General features: G+C 29.1%; 1 protein-coding gene across 2 annotated transcripts in view; it reads right to left on the reverse strand.

The window, feature by feature from the left end:
- The window catches only part of LOC129983826 (argininosuccinate synthase-like), a 32,187-nt gene that overhangs the window by 2,143 nt on the left and 5,468 nt on the right, over window positions 1–24,576 (reverse strand). The window contains exons 3-13 of one of the 2 annotated variants that reach the window (XR_008785458.1): window positions 21,607–21,852; window positions 20,234–20,308; window positions 17,699–17,769; window positions 14,925–15,046; window positions 10,452–10,536; window positions 10,163–10,227; window positions 5,709–5,782; window positions 4,508–4,565; window positions 3,038–3,194; window positions 711–776; window positions 510–620 (exon numbers count right to left, since the gene is read on the reverse strand). Coding sequence is in view for 1 of the 2 variants with exons in the window: in XM_056093480.1 (XP_055949455.1) it covers window positions 587–620; window positions 711–776; window positions 3,038–3,194; window positions 4,508–4,565; window positions 5,709–5,782; window positions 10,163–10,227; window positions 10,452–10,536; window positions 14,925–15,046; window positions 17,699–17,769; window positions 20,234–20,308; window positions 21,607–21,852 (1,053 nt within the window). In the remaining variant the exon portion in view is untranslated. Of the gene's footprint in view, window positions 1–457; window positions 621–710; window positions 777–3,037; window positions 3,195–4,507; window positions 4,566–5,708; window positions 5,783–10,162; window positions 10,228–10,451; window positions 10,537–14,924; window positions 15,047–17,698; window positions 17,770–20,233; window positions 20,309–21,606; window positions 21,853–24,576 lie in introns of those variants that run through there. The other variant, XM_056093480.1, reaches the window with a different exon arrangement.

A 24,576-nucleotide genomic window follows, 5' to 3' on the forward strand; every position in this document is an offset into this window, starting at 1 on the left:
CCTGTTATAACGAGTATTACACACGACTCATAGGAGGATCGCACAAAAGTCCACTTCCAATGCTTTGGCAATTTTGCAAATGCAACGCCTTGCCATCCTCATTTAATTACGATACGAGGAAACTACTCCGGGAAGCCGGAAAGACGCAGGCCATATACTCGAGAATGTACTGTATATTAGACCTCAACAAATATTTGGAATCCATGAGAGCTTAATTCATAAATATTTAGATTACTATAAAGCATTACCTATTGGAGCACTAAAAAAAATTAAAATATGAATAGTAAAATTAATGCGTAAAACTGCAAAAGTATAGGAATTCATTTTGAATTTGGATGCTCAGAATTCTTCAAGTAAAAACTAAAGACTGTATTGATTTTATTTTCTATAATTTAATAATTTCATTTAAAACATTTTTTGGTCAAAAAAATGGTATCAGTTTAGATTTTGTATTCGATACTATTTATATATTTTTTTATTTATCTTTTCATATAAAACGAAATACACACATATTGATGTAGTTTTAAGTTCAAGATGTGGCATCATCGAATAAATTCCTTCCCTTTATTCCTTTTTAGATAACTGGTTACTTCCTCTTTGCTCGGAAGTGTTCCTTTAATCTGAAAGAAGACAAAATGATTGTAAATACATTGGTATATAATTAGGAAATCTGATATGGAGGTGACTAAAAATGGAATGCGCTCACTTACCTTAAAGCATGAACTTTAATGAATCCTTCAGCATCAATAGGAGCATAATCACCAGGGAAATCCATGCTGAAAAAAAGGAGTAAACACAAAACATTTAATGTGTCTTAAATATTCAAAAACTTAAATCTGAAGCGTTTGAAATATGAAGCAATGGATATATAATATAACAATCGAGACAAATTTTTCATACATTCTTTTAATGATTAATTTTCAGAAAAAGCTTTTTCTTGAAATATTATGATGGCGGCTTTTTATTTTTTCGCAAACGTGGTATAGAGAAAGTATAATTGTCGTCAAAAAATTCGAACTCGAGATTTTGACGCATCTCCACGTTTCAGAACTCTCGGAATTCGACAAGCACAATTTTGTAAAATGTCCGTCTATCTGTCTGTGACAAAAATAACTCAAAACGGATTAAATTTGATATACAGTCTTTATACCAATGTAAATTTTGTGAAAAATCCATTCAGAGAAAATCTGTCTGTTCGACTGTTTGAATTTAAGTTAACATTATAACTATAAAACAAAGAGAGCTAGATGGATAAAATTAGGTACGCAGGTTTAACATATATAATGTAGATATCTATTATATTCGGAACCAAATCAGTCGAGGGGTTGACCGTCTGTTGGGCTGTACTTTCAGAAATAAACTGAAACTCGATAATTCAAGAATGCAATGACTTAAATATATCATATTTGGCCTGGGATTTTTTGACAGCAATTGTAATTTTGTGTCAAATTTTTATTTCAACGGAGTGGAAAAACGCGTCTAAATCACAAATTCGATTTTTGGATACTCATAACCGTATGCCTGGGAGTAATCGCCAGAAAACTCGCCAAAATTGACACTATAAATTTATTAAAATGCAGAATTTGCGAAAAAGGTTAATATTTCGTAAATATTGTACGCTAATGCCATGCTAGGCATTAACACCTTTATTAGAGAGTATGTAATAAAGTTTTAGGGAGCACACTATCATTGGTATTTCCATTGATTAGACGAAACTTTACATTGCAAATATTATCAAACTGTATTTTACTAAAACATATTAATATTTAAGAGATCGTGACAAAAATATAGAAGCACATTCAAAATTATTTCAGAAGTCAATTTATAATTTTATGATATTAAATCAACCGAACTTATCGAAGTTAACTCTGTAATTCAATGCATCTCTAGAAGGAAGAAAATAAAGACTTGAGACATTATAGCATAGAGTAATAAAAGGGATGATCCAAAAAAAAGTTTACAAGGCGGAAAGTAGAAATTGTGGATGGAAATATTGTTACCCAGAGTGGAGACAGATGGCGCTAGTTGTCTTAGACAGGTCATTCGAGCAGATAGTATTAGTACTGAGACCTGAAACAGCGATAGTAATGGCAAGACGTCTAGAGAAGCGGTCTTGCACAGAGGTGCGAGCCTTGATACGATTTCTATGGACCAAGAATGTGTCCCCATCGGACATTCACAGACAAATTGTTGAAGTGTACGGGAGTCGAAACAATGAGTGGGCAACAGATGGCGAAATGGTGTCGTTCTTTTGAAGCGGGCAGAGAGATTGCTGGAAACGTTTAGGTGGAAGGTCTGGAGCCCCCACCCCCATACAGTCTCGATTTGGCTCCCAATGACTATTTCCTTTTCCCGGAATTGAAGAAAAACTTATCCGATACAAGGTTCATATCAGACGGTGAAGTTCAAAAAGGTGCCGAGAACTGGCTCAATAGCCAGAGACCTATAGTTACCAAGACGGGTTAAACAAATTGGTCCAGCGGTGTGATAAACGCCTCAACAGGTTTGGTGTTTATGTAGAGAAGTGACCGCCACATATGTCCCTTAATTACCATTTGTGTCATGTGTCTATTGTTAATAAAACATTTTTCCTTTGCCTTGTAAGCGTTTTTTTATCACCCCTCGTAAAACGCACAATTAAACGCTAGATAGCACGTACATTGACTTTTTCTGCAGATGATTAAGAAAATGTAAAATGGCCCCGTATCTTTTTTAAAAAGTTTAGTTTCTTAAATCTCGTGAGTCACATTTGTTAAAATCTTGAGCTAAATGTAGAAAAATACTAGCTGAATTCTTTATTCAAGTTCAGTTCAATAAATAACTTATTTTTATATAACAGTTTTTGAATTCCATCTATAATTATAAATGAAAAACTTCTTCTGATAGCGAAAATTTTGATTATTCATTATACATAAAATGACCATATTTATAATATTCTTATAGAAAATTCATTCATATTTTATTTTTAAGAACAAAAAAAAATGAATGCTAGTTTCCCGTGGTTTTTAAAGCGTTTTAATGGCAATTTAAACGATACCTTGCTAATTCTTGGTTGTATGATGTGGTAGGGGATTTTCTAGCCAGTATGTGGACGTGGCCTTTGTAGAGATGAACTCGAACGGTTCCATTTACGTCTTTTTGGCTAAGTTGCAGGCAGGACCGAAGATACGAAGCTTCAGGACTGAACCATAATCCTGAAAAGTTCAAGAAATGATATTATTTCTTTTTACTTTGGTTTGTTTTGAATCATTATTTTATTTTATTAACGGATATTATATTTTCGTCGAACTGCTCATATTTATAGTTGAATTTGCATAAAATAAAATCAATTTTAAATAGTTAGGGACACTCAAGAATAAAATATCTGTGAATGTGAACAAATAAATATTGGTGCGTTCAAGTAATAGCCATTCTAAAAGCATGCTATATTATCCCTAGAAATAATTTTTTTATAAATTTTTAAAAAGGTAAGCAAGCGAACGTGTGTGGTTTTAGCAATTAATTGAAAGCCTGCAAATGCAAAGAAAATAACTGAACTTGTGTGTAAATACTTTTATATACTAAAAGTGGATATCCTGTCAAAATATGGGAAATGGGTATGGTCAAAATCCGAGATATCTTATAAAAGCAATGAAAGCTCAGTTTTGTATAATAAACTTAATTGCATATAATTTGATTTTCATCTCATGAATCTCTGTGCTTTCAACAGAATAAAATCCATTTAAAGTTTTGCAATATTAAACAGTAACAGATTCTAAATTAATTAAATTTTATTAATTTATCTTGGAGTGAATATTTTATAGTATAAAATAGATTTATAAAAAATATGTTTTTGCTATTACCTGTACCAAAATTTAGGTAATATATATATATATATATATAAACGTGCCATATATTTTTAGAATATAAAAATAGTCACTAAGAAAGACTTTTCAAATCAGAATAAATCCTAATTTTGATTAGGATTAGGATTAGATTTTAATTTTTGATAGGTCTGATTAGTTATTAATTTTAAGTATTTTATATTGTTATGGCAAAATCGTTTCCTACACATGATACTTTCATGGGTATTATAAGGACTTTTAGAGAACAATTTCAAAAGATATGGTTCTTTGAAAAATTGAAGTTTGAGAATTACAGTTCTTGATATTTGTTATTATGCTGAATTTTAACTGCTACGATATTTTTAGGATTTTTTCCTACTTATAAGAAAAGCGTAAAATGTTTTTACCCCATGTATGAAAGCCTAAAAGGTTATGCATTTCGAGTTAATGTTGTCTCTTGATTTTATTTAGCTTCAAAATTATTATGCCTCAATAGTAAGTGAAGCAAACGACTTCAGAATTTTTTTCAATGGTTTGAGATATGCAAAAACTCATAAAAAAATAATTCAATGCGATTTAGTATTAATTTTTCTTTTATAAAAAAACAAACCGAATATTTAATTTCATGTAAACGATTCTTTTAAATATTTTTTTATTTTAATTTCGTTATAAAACGTACTTACCGTTGTAAACTTGTTCTGAAAACTTGATAGATAAACTTTTCTTAAGCTTATATACTTCCTGAAAAAAAAAGAATGAATCCAAAATGTTGAGGTTTCATACTTGAATGCAATGAATGAAAATATAATAAATGAATAAATATACAATTTGACAATTTAACTTTATCTTTAACTTAAAATTATTGTTTAAATGAATGCTAAAAAAATAGTAGCTATCACATTGGAAGAAAATAATCCACATATTTAGATTAAAATCCTAACTTCTTATATCAAATTTTCAGATTCTGACTGAAGTCAAATCAAAGTTATTCAATAGATTAAAATGAATGTGTAATAGGAATGGATGTGCATTATGAAATTGCAACTGAATAATATCCTGACTTTTGCAAACTCGAAATAATGTGGTTCTAGATTCTTCTTTACTGAGTCAAATATTTCCCACTTTAGAATACAATGTAAATGTAAAATTCTGGAAAAAAAATAAACAACAGAAATTTAAAAAAAAAAAAAGAAAATGGGCACGAATAGTACCAAAAACTGATCGAATCACTCATGTATTGAAGACGTTGTCAATATTGTAAGTATATTGCATTCCGAAGTTGAACATACTGATGTCTATGAGTTGTTCAGTTCATACAGCAAAAAAACTTACAATCGATAAGTTTTCAGAAATGCTTGAGCTAATCGTTATTATAGAAGCCAATATATCAGATCCAGATCCGCTAAAAAAAATTATTTGGTAGAATTTCTTGGTTTAATTGAAATAGAACTAAAAGTTTTCAGACAATAGACTCTGATCTGGATCGTATTATAGTTACAAGGTAAGAAATTAAAAAAATATATATCTATTAGTTTGTTGTGAAGAAATTTTACAACAGGAAAAAAAAGTCGTTGGTAGTAGTAGTAGTAGAAAAAACTAGGTGGATTTTTAGAAATCACTGACATTGAAATTAAAATTAATAAAATTAAATTAATCAATAAATTAATAAAAATTAAATTAAATTAATAAAAAGTGACAATTTTCACAAGTGGAGTCAAACCATGTTAGACTCCCTCCATTTTAGTCACCCTTGTTAGAAAATAAAAAAATAATTTCTAAATTAAAGCCATTAATTTCTATTCCATTAAATTTTCATATTTAAACACCAAATTGGATCATTTACTGTCTTTTGTAAAAAATGAATAAATCAAAGCTCTGCTTTACCCTGTCTAAAGTAAATATCTCAAGATCCCCATGGGCTTCATGGATAATGGTTCCTCCAGGAGTTTCATACACTCCTGTAAAAAATAATAACAATAAGATAAATAAATGAAGAAAATATATTTTTCTAAATATTTATTTTTAAATATAGTACTACCTTGATATAAAATTATCCAAATATTAAGTTGTATGGCTTAAATTATAGTATATGAAAGTTTTGTTTTTGATTACTATTTCTGACTATATAGACATTTAATATCCTTTAATAATTTCTCACCCAAATTTTCTTATATTTGCCATTAAAAATTTAAGTGGTGAATAAAAATAATTAATGTCTAATTAAAAATTGCAAATCCCTTAATTTTAAAAATATCTCTATGGATAAAAAAATATCCTCTTTTGAAAAGATATTATATGTTATAGCTTGAACTTATACATGACTGTAAAATAACAGTTCACATTGTTTTTTTGTTGTTGTTATTGTTTTTGAAATGACAACGAAAAGATATTCTATTTTGCTGTTCTAAAAAATAAAGTTGCGTATGGTTGTTAAAAACTGCATTAATGATTATTTTGCAATAAGTTATTTTGTAGTAAAATTATTTAATGTAACGGAGTTTCAATTATTATGATTAGTTTGGAGCCAAGAACAATATTATACACAACAGTCAACTAACTGAAGGCGTACTTATGTTAAAATATCTGCAATTTATTGCCATTTCATTAAAAAAAAATACTATTATTAAAATTATGTATTACTTTTAGACTAAAAAAACGTCCATAAGATTTATATATTCCAGAAATTAATATGAACAAAATGTTCATTTTCTTTTTCAATTTCTTTCTTTTTACCACCTTACATTAAAGAGATACTAGAACTCAAATAATTCTATTTCACATGTGGGTATTCAAACATAAAATTTTTATTTCCTAAGAATTTTTATGTTGAAGATTTTAGCATTCAAATAAGATAATAATTATGTATTTTTAAGCTGAATTTACGTTGAGATTATACTAGATTACAGACTACAGAACACATCACAGCGATCAAACCTCTATCAAATCTAACTATAAGCTAATGTGTAGAAGATGCACTTTAAATCCGTCGGAGCCAATCGCCTTCCCACTGGTGGTGCGGAAATTTGGAGAGTGGGTGCCAGTTCAGGCTGTGGCCACGTCATATGACCGCGGTTCGAAATTGCGAGGTTTATTGCGAGAATTATTTCAGAGAAATTAGAATTTTTTCGGTGCTTAATACAGCAAGTGCATTTAAGCGTTCTGCACTCATGCTTGCCCCAAAACAATTCTCTTTTTTCATTTTAATTTGCTGAAAGAGTGCTCAGCACTTGCTATATTAACTGGCAACATAAGGAAAAGTTTTAACACAGTTAATAAATTTAGAAATAACTCATTATAATTTTCATTTAGTATGTACTGCAATATATCTTGCGAGTTAGTTACATCCCTTTTATTCGAAATCAAAATCCCATAGCAAATTAATTTCTTGGATTAAGTTTACATTTACATCGCTGTTATAAAAATTTACAAAGTTTTTGGAACATTTTTCTAATTTCTGTTCTTCTAAAGTTTTATTTTTTCATCAATGATTTATTTGAAATACTTTTAAATCTATTTTCTGTCTGTACAATAGCAATACAAATTACAGTGCTAAAAATAACGTCTCTCCTCTAGCGTATTTTCTCTAACTTTATCTTCAGCTATTTCGGAATGTAATCTTTTTCATTTTCGAATTCGTTTTTCAGGAAAACGTTCCGAAATATTCAAATTGCTTGCTATCTCTTTTGTTTCGTCTAAAACTGAGTTAAATTTTGGATTTCTGTTTTAATTTTATTGACCAAATTAAATTAAATCAATCAAGAACAATTGTTTTGCTTGAAATAGTTTAATTTAATTTTTGCTTCATAACGAATGTCGTATAATGCTTTAAAAGTAACATTTAAATGTTTTTATAAAATGTAACACATTTTTGTAGATCCAGTAAATAAGCAATATTAAAGTTTCAATATAAAAAAAATACTGTATTTCTTTTGGAAACGACATCACAAATTAAATAAAAAATGTGATAGGCAAGGCAAAAAAATTGCATGAAGATTTAGAGCAATTATTCTAGACTGTACACCTTTTTCCCTTTCATGTTGCAACCATTGCAGTGTGCCTGTCCTCTACAATTCATTCTTCTACAATATTTAAATCAAGCTCACTTAATCTTTTCAATGGAATTTTTGCCAGTCTTTCCCCAGTTACACCAGTTACTTCAACAAACCCTATAAATGACTCATTTTAGTTAAACTTTTCTCTTCAAAATTTGCATCTCTAATAATGACTGACGTTTGTTCCTTATGGGGAATATTAGGAGTACAATCCATTCGGATACTATAGTACAAAGCTGCTTTCACTTTGCCATTTTAATTCTTAATCATGTTGGGACCCCCTCAATCCCGGGGCCCCGGTGCATAGCATCCGCCGCACCCCCCCCCCCCTTCCAGATGGCCGGACCTGCAGGGAGATCTAAATCATGGAAATTCGTCACAATTTCGAGTTCGAATTTTTTATGGTTTTTATATTTTCTCTATACTTCGTCTACGAGAAGGTAATAAAAAAAAACGGTTTGTCAACATACCTATTGATAATGTTATAGGTTGAAATAATGTTAGAGAATTTTGGACAAACTATATTTTCTCTATACTTCGTATACGAGAAAGTAATAAAAAATACAGTTTGTCATCATACCTATTGATAATGTTATAGGTTGAAATAATGTTAGAGAATTTTGGACAAACTAAGCAGTTTGGTAATCTTCAAACTGAAGAAGAAATCATATTTGAAATAATTATTGTAATTAATATAAACGTCAAAATTCCAAATATCGTTGGAAAAGAGTCAATTATCAAAAGCACTATGGTACTTCATCAAAAGTCAACCATACAGAAAAGTCCTTTGTGGTGGCTAAATATAAGCACGCATGAAAATCTTTCTTATTATGCTTTTTGAAAATAATTCAGTTTCTTACATTCATGAAGATTTTGGCGTATATTTAAAAAGGTTCCGTTGACAAACTAGACACATATGTGATTGGTCATTAAAGAAATTCAACACGTGGAGCATATTATTTTGCGGCTGCTTGTAATGCAAGATTTCAATAAAAGTTTAAAAATTTGCCAATCGCTCTGAGCTCATTTGTTAATAAAAAATCCTCCTTCTTGTCTTTTGTCAACCCCCCGGGGGCACCACGAAATGAGGATGAGATGCTTCCGGCATGGTGGTTGGATCTCGCCACCCTGGAGGGTACACTAATAGTTGAGGGATCTGACTCCTCCCATCGATGACGGGACATACTTCCTTCGGGGAGGGTTGTACCGTGGCCAGTGACTGCCCTTAGGACTCAACCACAGTTCCCGCCAATGTTGCTGTTGCAGCGGTCCGGTCATTCAGTTTTTTTGGTTTAAATCCGTGTGCCTTCGTGGCGGGTCGAAGAGTTAGATGGCTGACTTATCTTTTGTCAATTTTTTTTACATTGTAAACATAAATAATATTATTTTTATATTATAATCCAGAACTTTTGTTCCTAAAATTAAACTATTTTATTTAATATCATTTTTGCTTGTGCTTTTATTTTCTTCAACCCATCTGTATTTTTTTCCTCTTAATTTTGGTGTGTTTATTGTCTATTCTTTTTTTTTCTTTTCCATATATATATATATGTTTGCTTCTTCGAAATGTTTTTCAAAATTGAAATTTTGATTTTCAAATCTCTATGGAATTTTGTTTGTATTAGTGCATACTTTTTGCTGTTTATTTGTGTATCGATGTTAACGTTTTATTTTATATTTTTTACATGTGTGTTTTGTATTTTTATTTTGCTTACTTTAAGCAATTTCTTTTGTTTTATTTTTCATTGTCTTTTGACTTTAGTCAAGGAATTAGTTTTTGTAAATTTTATATAGTTTTTATACTAACTTCTGTAAACTTCATGTTATATAGTGGCATTGTAGTTTATGTTCAATTATAAATAAATAATAAATAAAGGACTATTGTAATTAAATACCGAGATAGTTTTGTTTTGGATTAATCGATTATACCGTAAGAGTGTCCATGGAAAATAAATGATAAAAAAGAAAATGATGTAAAAAAATAAGATAAGAAAAATAAGAAAATAATTAACGAAAATATAGTATTATCCCACTTTCATATTTTTCAAGGAACCAAACGATGTAAATAGAGAGGTGCAAAGCGCAGATCGCTGGAAACCACTTATAATCATTATTACTTAAACTTACTCTGAAAAGGCCAATAAAAACATTGTAAATGACGTAGGAATGTTCAAGACGTGAACTTAAAAGCGAGGTAATATCGTATTTTAAATCTTAATTTAAATTTAAAATCAGATTTTATACCAATGTAATAAGTTAACGAGAAAATAAATTTTATATGCTTACCTCTTGATTTAATACCTATAAATCTATTTTCTACAATGTCAATTCGGCCTACTCCATGTTCTCCCCTGTGAATAAAAATTAGATATTTTAAAGTTTGAAACTCGTGTCTAATACCAAACTTAAATACAAATAAAAGGATTATCTTGTTTTTTATTATTTTTTTAATATTACTGATAATTTTGCGAATTAAACATTAAATGAACTTTTCCGTTCACCTATTTCCTCAAACTCATTTTGTAAATGAATACAAGAGATTAAAAGAAATATAACTATTCTCTACTATACTCACCCAATTTCATTCAGATAAAGGTACAAATCAAGCGAGGAATCTTTCGTTGCATTATCTTTTAAATTAGTGACTTTTACTGGCACACCTGCAAAAAAATATTAATAAATCAATCCATTACAATCGAACGATACGCGAAGATATCAGAGAAAACAACTGGTTCCATATACTAGAATCAAAAGAAAATTTTTAATTTTTAATATCCTTTTTTGCAAAAAATTTTAAATTCAAATTCTATTATATTAAATATGTAGATATAATGCAAAATGTATGAGTTTAACATTACAATAATCTTCTAAATGATTTTTTACACCTACAGAAAAAGAAATTAACAAGTTGTTCGCAAATTAATATCCTTGTAGTTACAGTCTTACTATAGTTTTTCAATCGACATTTATTGACCCTAAAAAGAAGCTATTAATTAGCTGTTCTCAAACTAATTTTCTTTTATACCTATTTAATTGCATCAAAATTCTGTCAATTTATTAATATTCCGAATGTCATTAAAGCATCATCCAGTTTTAAATCTCACGTGAAGATTTCAACTCTGGAATACTTTAGCTTTCTACTTTGAAAAACTCGAAAATTCCAAGCATATTAACTCTTTCAAGTTGCTGAACTCACAATGCTATTATTAAGTTCTAGCTTCGTACTTATTATCACTTATTTATCTTTAAAAAATTTCGTATTTTATTAAAATTTCATTTTTTTATGTAAAGAATATTTAAGTACAAACGATAATAAAAAAAAAATAATAAAAGGCAAATAAAGTGAAGACAAATTATGATTTTTCCTTCCTTTTACGGAAAAAAAAAAACTGTTCCGCAATCATTCTTATCTGTTAACGGGAAGAATGTCCAAATACAAATATAGTTCTGATCTGTTGTCATAGCAACTTGAATCAATAAATTTTCTTCAGGCGAGACTTAAAAGAATTTAGCGTTTTCATCGATGGTTTCAGGAATATAATAAAGATGTAAGAAAAGATTGCACATCCCTTCTGCTTAAATAGTATAACACTCGTTTCTATAGTTGCCATTTATGTTTTGTGTGACACCGTGACAAACTAATTGTAACAAATAATTTTCAACAATTACCTGGCAACCAATGCATACTTATGTTTTTTGTATGAAAACTATAATTAAAATGAAAAATAAATAGGTATAATTAGAATTAACTGCATTTCAAAGCATTACTATGTGTATGATTACTATGTATTAATTAGTTCCGATCGTGCAAGTTCAGAAAAAAATTATTATTATTATCTTCTATGATAAATTATTTGCTATTAAAAAAATTTAGGTATCCTTACACCTTTTATCATTTGGTAAATGTATCTTTTTATTAAAATTTGTTTAGTATACTAGCAGCATATAATAATTAAGCCATATAATACCCTGTTGATGTATACGATTATCTACTTAAGAGATATTTAAAAAACAATTTAAATTATATTAACATTGGTGTTGCATTAAGGGTAATAATAAATAATAAAATAATAAGATTTTTTAATCGCATTGTTTGTTAAAAATATAATTAAAATCTAATGTTAGAATTATTTTTTATACAATTTAATTAATATAATATATATAATTCAGAATATTTTCTCCGGTATTAAAAAAGTAAAGAAAATAGAAAGCACGAAGCAATAAAAAAATCCAAAATGAGAACTACTTATTAGTTAAAAATATTAGTTATCGATGCCTATGTTGCCAACCTAAACTGCATTTATATTTACTTATATTACCACGTTCAAAAAATTCCTCAACTTACTTTATTACAGACTAGCCGCCTTTGTCGACCAGCCGGTTCGCCAATCTTAATGTTCGTTTAAATTTTAATAATTAAATAGGTTGAGCCGGAGTTTAACCCCCTTCTTCGCCAAGTTGCGATAACGCGCCAAAGCTGGCAATCTTTATTATGCACCATAATTGAACATCTGCTCCTTTGCTTTTGAACATTTCGCAAGGCCGTTGTTGGCGATTTTTAAAAATTGCGCCAAGCAGGGGATTAAACTCCGGTCGTACCATTAAATATTTTACGCAATTCCAACTTTAATAGATTCTTCAGCAAAATATTTTAAAACTTCAAATTTTGATAGTCATATAATTCACTCATAATATTATAAAGGCCTTCAGTCATAACGTGATATGTATTTCTCTAATTTTCTGTTACCCTTCGTCGAATTTAGGGTTTAAATTAAAGTGTAAATGATTAATCTGCAATTAATATAATAATATTTTTTACTGAAACAAAGCATTTTTTTTAAATTTATGATTACTGATAATAAAGTCACTGAGCGTTTAAACTGTATGGGCACTAAAGAATATCTTTCTTAATTTATGTAATATCTCAAGAATTTGTCAACAAAATTTTCTCGGATTCCTCATGAACAGATCGATTCATTAACAATGTTTAATTTTAAATGCATCAAACACTAAGAAAATAAAATGAATCGTTTAAAATAATCGGTCGAAAACAGGTTTAAAAAACTACTTAAAAAACGATGTACTTAAAACTATAAGCATATACAAAAAATATATATAACTAACATAAATACAATTTAATTACAAAAGCATGCAACTAACCTAAAAATAATTTAAATCATTGAAAACAGATTTAAAAAACTACTTAAAAAACGATGTACTTAAAACTATAAGCATATACAAAAAATATATAACTAACATAAATACAATTTACTTACAAAAGCATGCAGCTAACCTAAAAATAATTTAAATCACCCGTTGATAATGGTTGTCATGGCAACAATCAGAACATAATGCGCATGCGTGAATTTTCTTCTCCAGTTACGTTAAATTTTTCTACGCCAGTTGGGGTAACGCTATGCAGATTATACATTTTTAATTTCCTTTATTCTGTGTTATTTTATTTCAAAAGTACTTCAGAATGAATCTGAAACATGGATTAATTAACAATGTTTCATTTTAAATGCATCAAACATTAAGAAAATAAACAGAATCGTTTGAAATAATCCGCCGAAAAATGTTAACCCTAGCCTCATGACTGTTGGGAGAAAAAAAAACTGAAGCCTTACTCATCTGGCGGTGTTGAAAATGGAAGATTTTTTTGGTGGAAAAGTTGGCGGTGTTGAAAATGGAAGATATTTTTGGCGGGAAATTTAGTTTTTAATTAATAATTAAAATTCTAATTAAAATTTCAAAAAAAGGGACCCCAGGTGCACATTCCCGACCTCTAAGGTATACATGTACCAAATTTGGTAGCTGTATGTCAAATGACCTGGCCTGTAGAGCGCCAACACACACACACACACATTGAGCTTTATTATAAGTATAGATATAGATGAATGAGTACAGAGAGAACATACTTATTTGTTATTTCTTTCGAAATGATTGCCTGTATGCTATGCATTTTTGTCATCATTTGTACAAAAATATATTGTGATATCTTCATCGTTTTCCGATGTATTTCTTTGGAACGAAGAAAGATAATTGTAATTCCTTCATTTAACAATAAAATCACGTTAAGATCAGGAGAATAAACAACTAGTGGAAATAATAGAACTGTCAACCGACACATTTTCTTAATATAGTAGTAGTTAATCTTCTTAAGATCTGGTCGCTTGCATTTTATAGAATCATCAATTTATCCCTTCGTTGCGTGATTTTTTTTAAATGAATCAGGGTGATATAATTCATGCTCTAGATTAAAGAGAAAATATTTTAAAAAAATCCTAGTATAAATATATAATATAAAATAATTAAAAAACAGTATGATAGAATTATCCATTATCATGCAAATTTACATGTTAAGCTCAAGATTCTCACAATCTCCAATGACCCTCTCTTCTAAATTTCTCCACTCATTATCGCTTTTAATAGCAAAAAAGTCTTAGATTAGTTATAAAAAATATTCAAGAAATCGCACGTTTCTTCCAAAAACAACAAACAGCGGAATGACAAACTCAAACCCGCTATAATAATTGTGACATTTGATTATTTTTTACAACTACGTTCCTTATTACGCAATAGTCGTGAAAAAAATTGCCAGCAACAACCAATTTACAGTACACCTGTTTTGAGTATAATTTTTTGTTCACTAAATGTAATGATGGAGATTTCCAACATCATGCAAAGAAGGGTTAAAGATTTTAGCATACTCTTTTATATTAACAATTCGATTATGCTGAAGGTATTCCATGTGTGTAATTTCTTGCAATTGAAGAAAAAGTGGCCTATTTTCCTTAATGAATGTCCGAAATAAGTTTTGAATTCATGTAAACATGCATTGCGCGCATGCGTTCTAGTATTTGAACTAAATGTAATCGGTTTTGACTAATCGGTGCCTTAATATGCTTCGTTTATTCAGCAGGAAATCATATAATTCAATTACATTTGGAGAATATTATAAAAATTACAGAATTTTTTGAACATAATAGTATTATAAACTACTATATAACGTAAGTATTTATTCATTGATATCAAATAATTTACATACCTTCTTTAAATTCAATATCGAGTATTGCAGGTTCATCAGGAGACTTCAAAGGATTCTTTGTCATGCGATATAAATCTTGAGGTGGAACAGTCCACGGATCTTCTAGCACACCTGATTCGTAACTGTTAAAAGGAGATGTATTTTATTGTTCAATTAAAATATTCATTGCTCAAGTTGTATATATCAGTTGGATCAGTTCTCATAACATGATTTATTATTTATTAAATATTTTTAAAAATAGGATTTTGCAATCATTTCCCTTCTCGCTTCTTGATGCCCTGGAGTTCTGAATTTTATCCGGTTGCTGGTTCCTGATGATAATATGATGTTTTAATATTTTCAGGATATAATTAGAAACTAGTGCATTAGTTTTAATTAAAATTTTCATTCTAAAAAGGGAGACATCACCTGGTAGTCAATTTGAGAAAATATTAATTGTATGATTCCAAAATAATTATAATGACGAATGAATTTTTTTTTGAAAACTTGGTTTGGTAGTTTGTTAATTACAAAAATTATTTTATGAAAATTGCAGAAACGGAAGCAAAATCTGTAAATCATAAAAAAAAACTGAACACAATTCGACAAAAAAATTATATCATAACATTTAAAATGGCAATATAATCTAATAACAAATTTATATCTGATAAGCAAGGAAATTCCAAAACAGTCATAAAATTAAAAGATATTATTATCTCAATTTATTCAGTGCATTCCTGTTGATGTCCCACGCTTCTAAGATTTTTCGTTTTTCTTCCATATTTTGATTGAAAAAATTACTCCCTCGACTTATCAATTAAAAGCGCAGGATTTTTTTTCCAGATTTTTCCCTTCTTTAATATTTATTTATAAAAAAGATTGGTTTTTAAGGATGCAAGATGACGAAATAAAATTCGAGAGCAAAGCCTGATAAGGTTTATCAGTGACTCAGTTTCTCTCTCTTTCAAACTATCTATCCATCCATCTCTATCTATCTCCTTGACAGTCTATATAGCCAAAGAAGTGACTGCAAGATTATTTAGTATCATCCAATTCAATTCTATATTCTTTATAGTTATGTCGATATAAAATTCCTTTTCAATTCAAAATTCTAGAATAAATTAATACTATAATGTAAACTAAGTTTGAAATATAATGTTTAAAATAGCTCATTAATGGAAAATTGTAATTCTTTTAAATAAAATATCTATTTTTTGTTTGTTTGGGGAATTTTGTTCCTTTATGAAGTTTATTATAGAGATAAAATTCTAGAAAACGCATACACCAGAGCAAAATATATTTTTTAAAGAAATCAGTTACATTAAATTTTAAAGCATATTATATTTTAATTAATAAACTGATAAGCTAAAATACATAATCAATAAATTAACTAATCAACAATTAATTTATTGAATAAAATAATCAATATTAAGATGTATTTATTGATGTTTGTTCTCTGAAATTGCTTTCAGCCATATTCTAAATTGAAGAAAATAAAATATTGGAGTAAAAAGTTGATTAATAAAATTATGCTCGAGAGGCAGAGGTTGTTATTTTAAGGGAAAAAAATTTACATTGATTTCATTCTTTAGAAACTTATTTTATGCAGATTTCATTCTTTATTACTTTTTCTATGAAGATTTCATTCTTTACTACTTTTTCTATGTAGATTTCATTCTTTATTACTTTTTCTATGTAGATTTCATTCTTTAGAATTTTATTCTCCATGTAGATATTTCTGAAGTAAATGCAGAGATCGAATTTTATTGACTGTGGCAAGCGTCTTTTTAGATTAACTAAAAAATGCATTGATATGTTATTAAAATAATTACTCGAGCTTGTTATAAAAGTAGAAGTAGATACATAGTAAGACGCGAAATATCTAGAATCTAATTTATTCAAAATAATTTACCAATCACATAATAGTAATTTTCAAAAATTCTGTATTATTCTTGATAAAACTAAAAATTTAAATTTGTCTTCAAAAGAATTATAAAAATTATTATTAAAATTAAAATAAATTTTTGGCAAAATGGAAACTATCTTAAAGCATTCTGAAATCAGACGATTTCACAAATGCTTTCTCACAACCGGAATTTTCAACAGTTTCAGTAGAAGAATTAATGATTTCTCGATAATCTAAATTCATTCGTCTGTGACATGATCTTGATATTAATGACTTCCTTCTTTTTTTCTTAACATCATTAGTAAAATATGGAGGAAGTAAGATGTTAGCAGGCTTAGAAAAGGTCAAGTACAGGTAACAGTACAATTTGGAAACAAGAAGTGAAATGTAAGTAATGTAAGTTTATATTTTCCGGACTGCATGAAAAGCTATGGAATATAATCATATAGAATATCTGACAGAACTGAAATTGAAGCCATGAATTTTTTTTTCTCCTGTAAGTCTGAATATAGATATTTTGGAAATATTAAGTGTAAATATTATTTATAATTATTTTATTTAAAAAATGGCTATAATCTCTTCTAATGATATAAGATGTTAATTTTATTTTCAAATTAAACCTATAAACTTTTTTATGAGACCATAACTTCTGATTCCAGCGAAAATAAATTCCAAATAATATATTTCCTCAAAAACGTATATCAAAATAATTGTTAAATATTCTCTATAACAGAATTTCATATTTACAAAATTCACTACGAAGAATTATTTATTTCTCATTTATTCAAATGAGAAAAAAAAATATTTCGATTAAATCAGCAATGCTAGTTTAGAGAAAAGTTAGAATCACAAAACATGAATTTTGTCAAATTTTTCCGAATTTATATACCTTATATGCATTAAATTGGCATCCATACTCCAAGGAGCTGATGGAGTGACTGGAACTGGGATATTTTTTTCCTATATTAGGACAAATAGAGACAAAATTATGATAAGCATTTCAACTTACAATCATCTTTCAAGCATGTTCATTGGTGCATTTAATGATAACGTTCAGCTATTATAATCCTGTTGAATTAAATGCAATACTTAAAAACACATTTAATGAATCGGTTCTAATTTTCTTTTGGGCTATTACATATAATGCTCGATTTTTCCCTTTCTTCTCTTTATTTAAAGAACCGATAACAATGACTGTTTTTGTGTCTGCAAATTGGTCCGGAAGAATTCGGTATTTTTTGAAAGGCACTAAAAAAATGTTTTTACTGTATAGAAAATATAAAGGGAACTTATAAACAAATAATAAAGAATTGTTTGCATAAAAATTCAAATTCGGACTGCATATTAATGGTGTGTTTATGAAATTATATTTTTCTTATGATATTATGAACATTTAGTTAAATGCATAATTGCAAAGGGAAACATTTTTTATGTAAAATAGTTTATTCAAATATTACGTATCAAATATTTAACTAAATGGCCGTCATGATATTAAGTATTTCAAAATTAGAAAACCCGTACTCTGATTAACAAATAAACATCCAGATCAGTAGTGAGCAAATTATGGTCAGGGGCAAAATGTACCTTTCTTAGATGAATCATTCAATATATCACAGTTTTTAAATTAAAAGTATAATAATCTGAAAGAGTAGGATAAATTTTAAATAGTACAATCAGTACATCCAGGTTCGAACAAAATTATGAAAAATTTTTAGCAGTACAATCACAGTTTCATTCGTCTACTTTCCATTAAAGAATTTTAAAATGAAATTTTTTTTAAATTCTTATTTAGTTTTATAATAAATTAGATAGGTCTGCCTATTTTTAACCCCCCCCCCAATACTGAAAAAATAATTGCATGCCTCTAATTTAAACCTATCTTAAGAACTTAAAGTCCTAAAGAAATGTATAAGAGCATCATAATGAATCTATGAAGGCAACATAGTTTGGTCTTAAAAAACTTTAAGAAAATGCAATTACTTTGCCGATTGATACATTTCAGTAAAAATTTCATGCCTTGACCTGCTCTAATGCTCTAATCCCTTTATTTCTGAAATCACTAACCTCACTTAATTACTTATACAGGACCATGGTATGTTTTTAGCTACGAGAGGCAGAATTCCTGTTTCGAAATCCGATTCCACAGAAAAACCACCATGAAAGCAGCCACGGTTCCACATCCGTTGGTGCCAAATTTCCTACCCAGAGACGCGCCCAGATATTTCAAGCGAGGGGCCGCTGGATCTGGTGACAGCGCAAAATTACGTGGTTAGTCCAGAAATATATTTCGTGTTGTCTCAAAAATAGATGATATTATAAATTATCTAAACTAAAAGTTATCTGGTTGTTTAATCTGTCCTTATCTCTGTTTACAATCCTGGCCATTTCATCGTCCATTACTCCATACCGTTCATTAGATTCATTAGTAGCTTTCTTTTAGAGATTACTGGTGTGCGTGGAATCACCAATAACAACACATGTACAACTGTCAATGGCGACTCGTCCATTAGAGCTCCAACATCTCCTGAACTACTTTTTTTCTCAATGTTAAATTTTCTTTTATTATTGAATTTTCTTACTTTTTCACTTTGGGACTTCAATGCTCTTTGATTACTTTGCCATTCTAAAAGTCCGATGATCAATGGAAATGGAAAACAGTAATAAAAACGTAGAAATAAGTCAAGAATTGAGTCAACAATTAAGAAAAATGCCACTGCATTTTTCTTGCACGATTCACCGTGCAATCTATGACAGGTCATTGTGCACACAACTGATTGGAAGAAAAGTACAACCGTTTTCTCCCTTTAAATTTAAAAGTATCAAAGCTGCAATCCGAACATATGTGACTTGGAGAACTGATTATTTCTTTTTGCACTCTCATCCTAAATGGTCCCTCTCTTTGATATTTATTTGTTTTGATTTCGATTCTTGCTGTCTCAATAGAAACACATATATTTCACTAAATATTCATTTTCTTTTGTTAGCGGTTACTCTTCGAAAAAAAAAGGTTTTCGGTTTATTTTCTAAAATATTATTCAGATGGAACATTCAATAAAGTTCATTTATTATGATTTATCACATGCAAAAAACGATTAACGTTACAGATCATTTATTGCATATCAATTTTAGGCCGATGAGTATCAAGTTGACTGGACGAAGACGGTTGTGTGGTGAGGGATCTGATATTTTATTCTGTTGAATTGTCATTTTAATATTCACATAATTTTCTATTAACAGAAAATTGCAAGGAATTTATATCATATCTGAAATGCAACAAACTTCACTCGTTGATTTCAAATTAAAAAAATGTGAGTTTTTTTATTGAATCTTTCAATTTAATCTCTTAATTAATGAACCTCCAAAATTAATTTAATTTTGGAGGTTTTTATGTATTTTTTAAACCTGTTTTTTCCCTTAAACTCACTTTGGCATATTTAATGAGATCTTGACGCCCCGGAAAACGTTCGTAAAATTCCGCCAGTCTCCAAGGAGATATTACCTGCAAATATATAAAAAAAATATCACAACTATTGTCAAATTCTTCAAAAGTAATATTTTCACAAGCCATTTAATTAAAAATAATTCTGTACTAAATACTTCCTAATATTTTACTCTTTGGGGGAGCAGCATTTTAATCCTAAAATTTTCATGAGATAGATTGATTCGATTTGTTTGAATTTACAGGTGCAAAAATCATTCTTGATTAAGCTACACCAAAATATAATATGGATTTAAGTTTTGTTTTATACGCTTGCTTATAAATTCTCTAATACATTTCGATTTGTTAACTTTGGCATATTCTATAATCTTATAAAACTCAACTGCAGAAGAAATAATATACAATCATTTTTAAGAAAATATAATAGGAAAGATATCCTTTAAAACGATACAGAATGAAAGCAAATAATGAATTAGAAACTACAACTTTCCGCCTAAGACACAAAGATTAAATCTGACTGACCAGGTCGCTACAACAGCATTGACGGGAATTAAGATAAAGTCCTAAGGACCATCACAGGCCACAGTACAATCCTTCCAGTGGGAAGCGCATCCCGTCATCGTAGGAGGCAGCAGACCTCCTACATTTCGCGGTTTACCTGGGTGGCGAGAACCAACCACCATGCCGGAAGCTTCTCAGCAACATATCTAACGTGCTCCCTCGGGGAGAGGATGAAATAGTTATCAAAGAGGGGATATACTGTCAGAATGTGGAGGACTGGTATTGGACATTAATTACATCGAGTAGCGGTTTCGGCCAACAACAAATGCCTATGTGTGAGTCAAGTTGGCTGTTTTAATCGAGTAAGAAATGTATCCAGAATTTTATTCAGCAAATTGGACCTACAACCAATTAGCTATTTGATGCGATGAAATGTAACGGATAATTTTAAAAAATGAAATGAATGCATGAAGTTTTATTTTCATTCAATTTTGTCCATGAATTTAGCCATCTCTTCATTTTTCTTCACCCTCTCAAATCTTATTTTAAGTTGCTGTCGATGAATATGACGGGAATTTTCTTGCATATATTTAAAATAGCTTGATTTTTTTTTTTTTTTTTTTTTTTTATGGAATTAGGTTAAGCCTATGCTCACTATACGAAGAATCTTTAAAAGATAATCACCGTAATTGCTGAGAAAATACTGATGTCAACTTCGGTTGTTTCTTCGATCGATTTTGGACTCATGTTTGCACTGAGGCAATGAAACCGTAATACATTCAGTGATAATTAATTCTTAAGTGCATAACAAAAATAAAAATAAAAACTTCCTAAAAAAATAGAATCATTTTGTTTACCTTTATATCGGGACACAGAGCGTAGCACGATAATTCAAATCTGACTTGATCGTTTCCCTTCCCTGTCGCTCCATGTGATATATAAGTAGCTTTTTCCTGGACAGCAACAGCGACGAGCGATTTTGCAATACAAGGCCTGGCTAGGGAAGTTCCGAGAAGATATCTGTCTTCATAAATTGCACCTGCTTGAACTGCAGGCCAAATGTAATCTTCTACGAAGGCCTTCCTCAAATCTTCAATTACAACCTGTGAAAAGGACGAAAAAGTGAAAAATATTTACTTAGAGTAAATATTTTAAACTTTATTTTAAAATAAATAAACTTTACTTTCAGTACTAGTAATCAAAAGTTCCAAGGAACAAGGAAATAAGATTTTATTATTTTAGTAAAGAGTGTTTCAGGATAATGATGTTTATTTAAATAAAAGCATAAATTGTTGATGGTTCTAGGAACAGAATTATTAATATTTGAAATAAATGTAAATTTATACTTTCTCATATAAAAGCAGCATGAATGGTCTTCTCAAAACTTCCACGTATGCTCTATAATAAAAAGTTATATTAGAGATTGTCTTGCATGGCATTGGCATACAATAATTACGGAATATTAACCTTTGGCGTAAATTTACGATTTATACTGAACCTATCATGCCAACCTTGGCGAGTTTTTTGACAATTAATTCCTGTCATGGGGTTAATAGTATCCGAAAACTGAATTTGTGTTTTAGGCGTTTTTTTCCCAGCTGATTGGAACCAGAATTTCAATTACAGTTACAAAATTCCTTACTAAATTTGATATATTTAAGTCACTGCGTTTTTGAGTTATCACGTTTGCATATTTCTGAAAGTACAGACCGATGGACGGTCAACCCTTCGTTGAAACTGGCTCAGAATTTGAAAGGTGTCTCCACTGTAAATTTTATATCTTTGTACCAAATTTAATCCACCTAGCTGACTTCATTTTGTAGTAATCATATTAACTTATATTCGAACAACCGGACAGACCGACTTCCTCTGTCCTTTCAGAGGAGAAGATTTTACTCAAAATTTGACAGAAATCTACAAATTTAGTATAAAGACCGTATAACCAGTAAATTACATCTGGCTAGCTCAAAACCTTTTTGAGTTATCTTTGTTACAGACAGACAGAAAGACGGACTGAGAGATATAATGACAAGAATGCGTTTTTCAAACTCAGGGTGGTCTAAAACGTAGAATTTCGTCAAAATCTTGAGTTTGAATTTTTTTGACGATTACAAAACTTTCTTTGTACTTCGTATATAAAAAATTAAAAACAGAAAGTGTTTGCAGTCTTCAAAATATTTAATTTCAAAATTTTGACAACTTTCCATGTTTTAAACTTCTGAGAATCGACAATAGCATTTTTAGAATTCGGTATGATACCAACATTAGAAATGAAAAACGAGAGGAACGATAAATAATGAATTTAGCATGTAATCTTTACATTCAAATAATGCATCTATTTATATTTTCGAAAAATCCTTTCAAAGAGAAGTCAATAAGTCTCCAGACCCGAGAATTTGTGATAGTGATATTTCAAACAAACAAAAAGCTAAATGAATGAAATTTTACTTATGGCTTTATAATCAGTATTATTACATTTTGGGAATCAGTGACTTGTAAATAACGAAACAATTATTCACCATGCTTTATACTAATTATATTAATCTAATGAGCCAAATAGTAATCATTCCTTCTTCTTCAGGACAATTACTAAAAAAGTCTTTATTATATAACTCATCTATAAATTTTTCTTTTGAATATTTGGCAAGAATAATTTTTATTATCAGATAAAACTCATTCTAGAATGAACAGCAAAAATCTCAGTCATCAATTAATAAGAAATTATTAAGCTGAAAATAAATAATTCTTTATGTGGCTTTAGATTATGAAATGCATATAATCGTTTAATGTTTATTAAATTTAACATTTTAATGTAATGTGTTGATGTGTTTTAGAACATAATTTAATGCTTTTGTTTTCATATTTAATGTTTATTAAAGTGGAAACATTTAGAAAGTGTTTAACCCATTTAACTCATCTAGGTTATATTAGAAGACGCTAGAAAATAGTTTTAAAAATAAATTAATAAATATTTGAATCAGCTTAACAGTTCAGTTTTGCAATAGTTTATCTACTAAATTACCTTCTTCAATCAAAACCTAAAATATTTCTCTAATTCAAGAATTTTTTCATTAGTGCAGAAACAATAATAAAAATTACTTTAAAAATTAGAAAGTGCTTTCGCATCCCACTTAAAGAAAAGTTTTAGCTCATTAGTATGGAAATGGGCAAGAGTCCAGGAAATTCGTTTGGTTTTGACAAGCGGAAAATTTTGACTTTTTTTATGACAAAAGTTTGTTTAATGTAGAGATATATATCCTCATTAATTCTTATTTTAACTTTATTCATCGAGTTTTGACAAGCAGACCAGCTTGACGCTCTTTTTAATGGCAAAAGTTTGATTATAAGAGACATAGATATTGTAATGAAACCTCATTCTTTTTATTCATCTCATCTATATTTTACTACCATGTGTGTGTGTGTGTTTCCATGCCTGTGTGTATGAATGTTTCGCGCGTGTGTGCATATGTGTATTTTTGTGTTCATGTGTGTATATATATGTATGTTTTTGCTCGCGCGCCTGTGTATGTGTTTCTTGGCACTTTACAGATTTAACTTAGAACTTTCTAATTTAGTACAAATATACTTTGGAGCAATTTTTCTAAAATTTAACTAACTAAAACTAAGCAAAATTTTGAAATTCTTTTAAATTAACTCCTAAAAATATTATTGAAAAATAAAAATCATCTCCTTAAGGATCTAATTTAATTGTCGTGCCAATTTTTCCCTGAATTTTTGACAATTTTTTTAAATATATTTCTTTACATAATTTTCAAAATACGTTTGATTTTTGCAGTGAAACTCAAACTTTATTTCACTGTCTCAAT

This window comes from Argiope bruennichi, chromosome 9, assembly GCF_947563725.1.
Source record: "Argiope bruennichi chromosome 9, qqArgBrue1.1, whole genome shotgun sequence".
NCBI classification, from domain to species: Eukaryota; Metazoa; Arthropoda; class Arachnida; order Araneae; family Araneidae; genus Argiope; species Argiope bruennichi.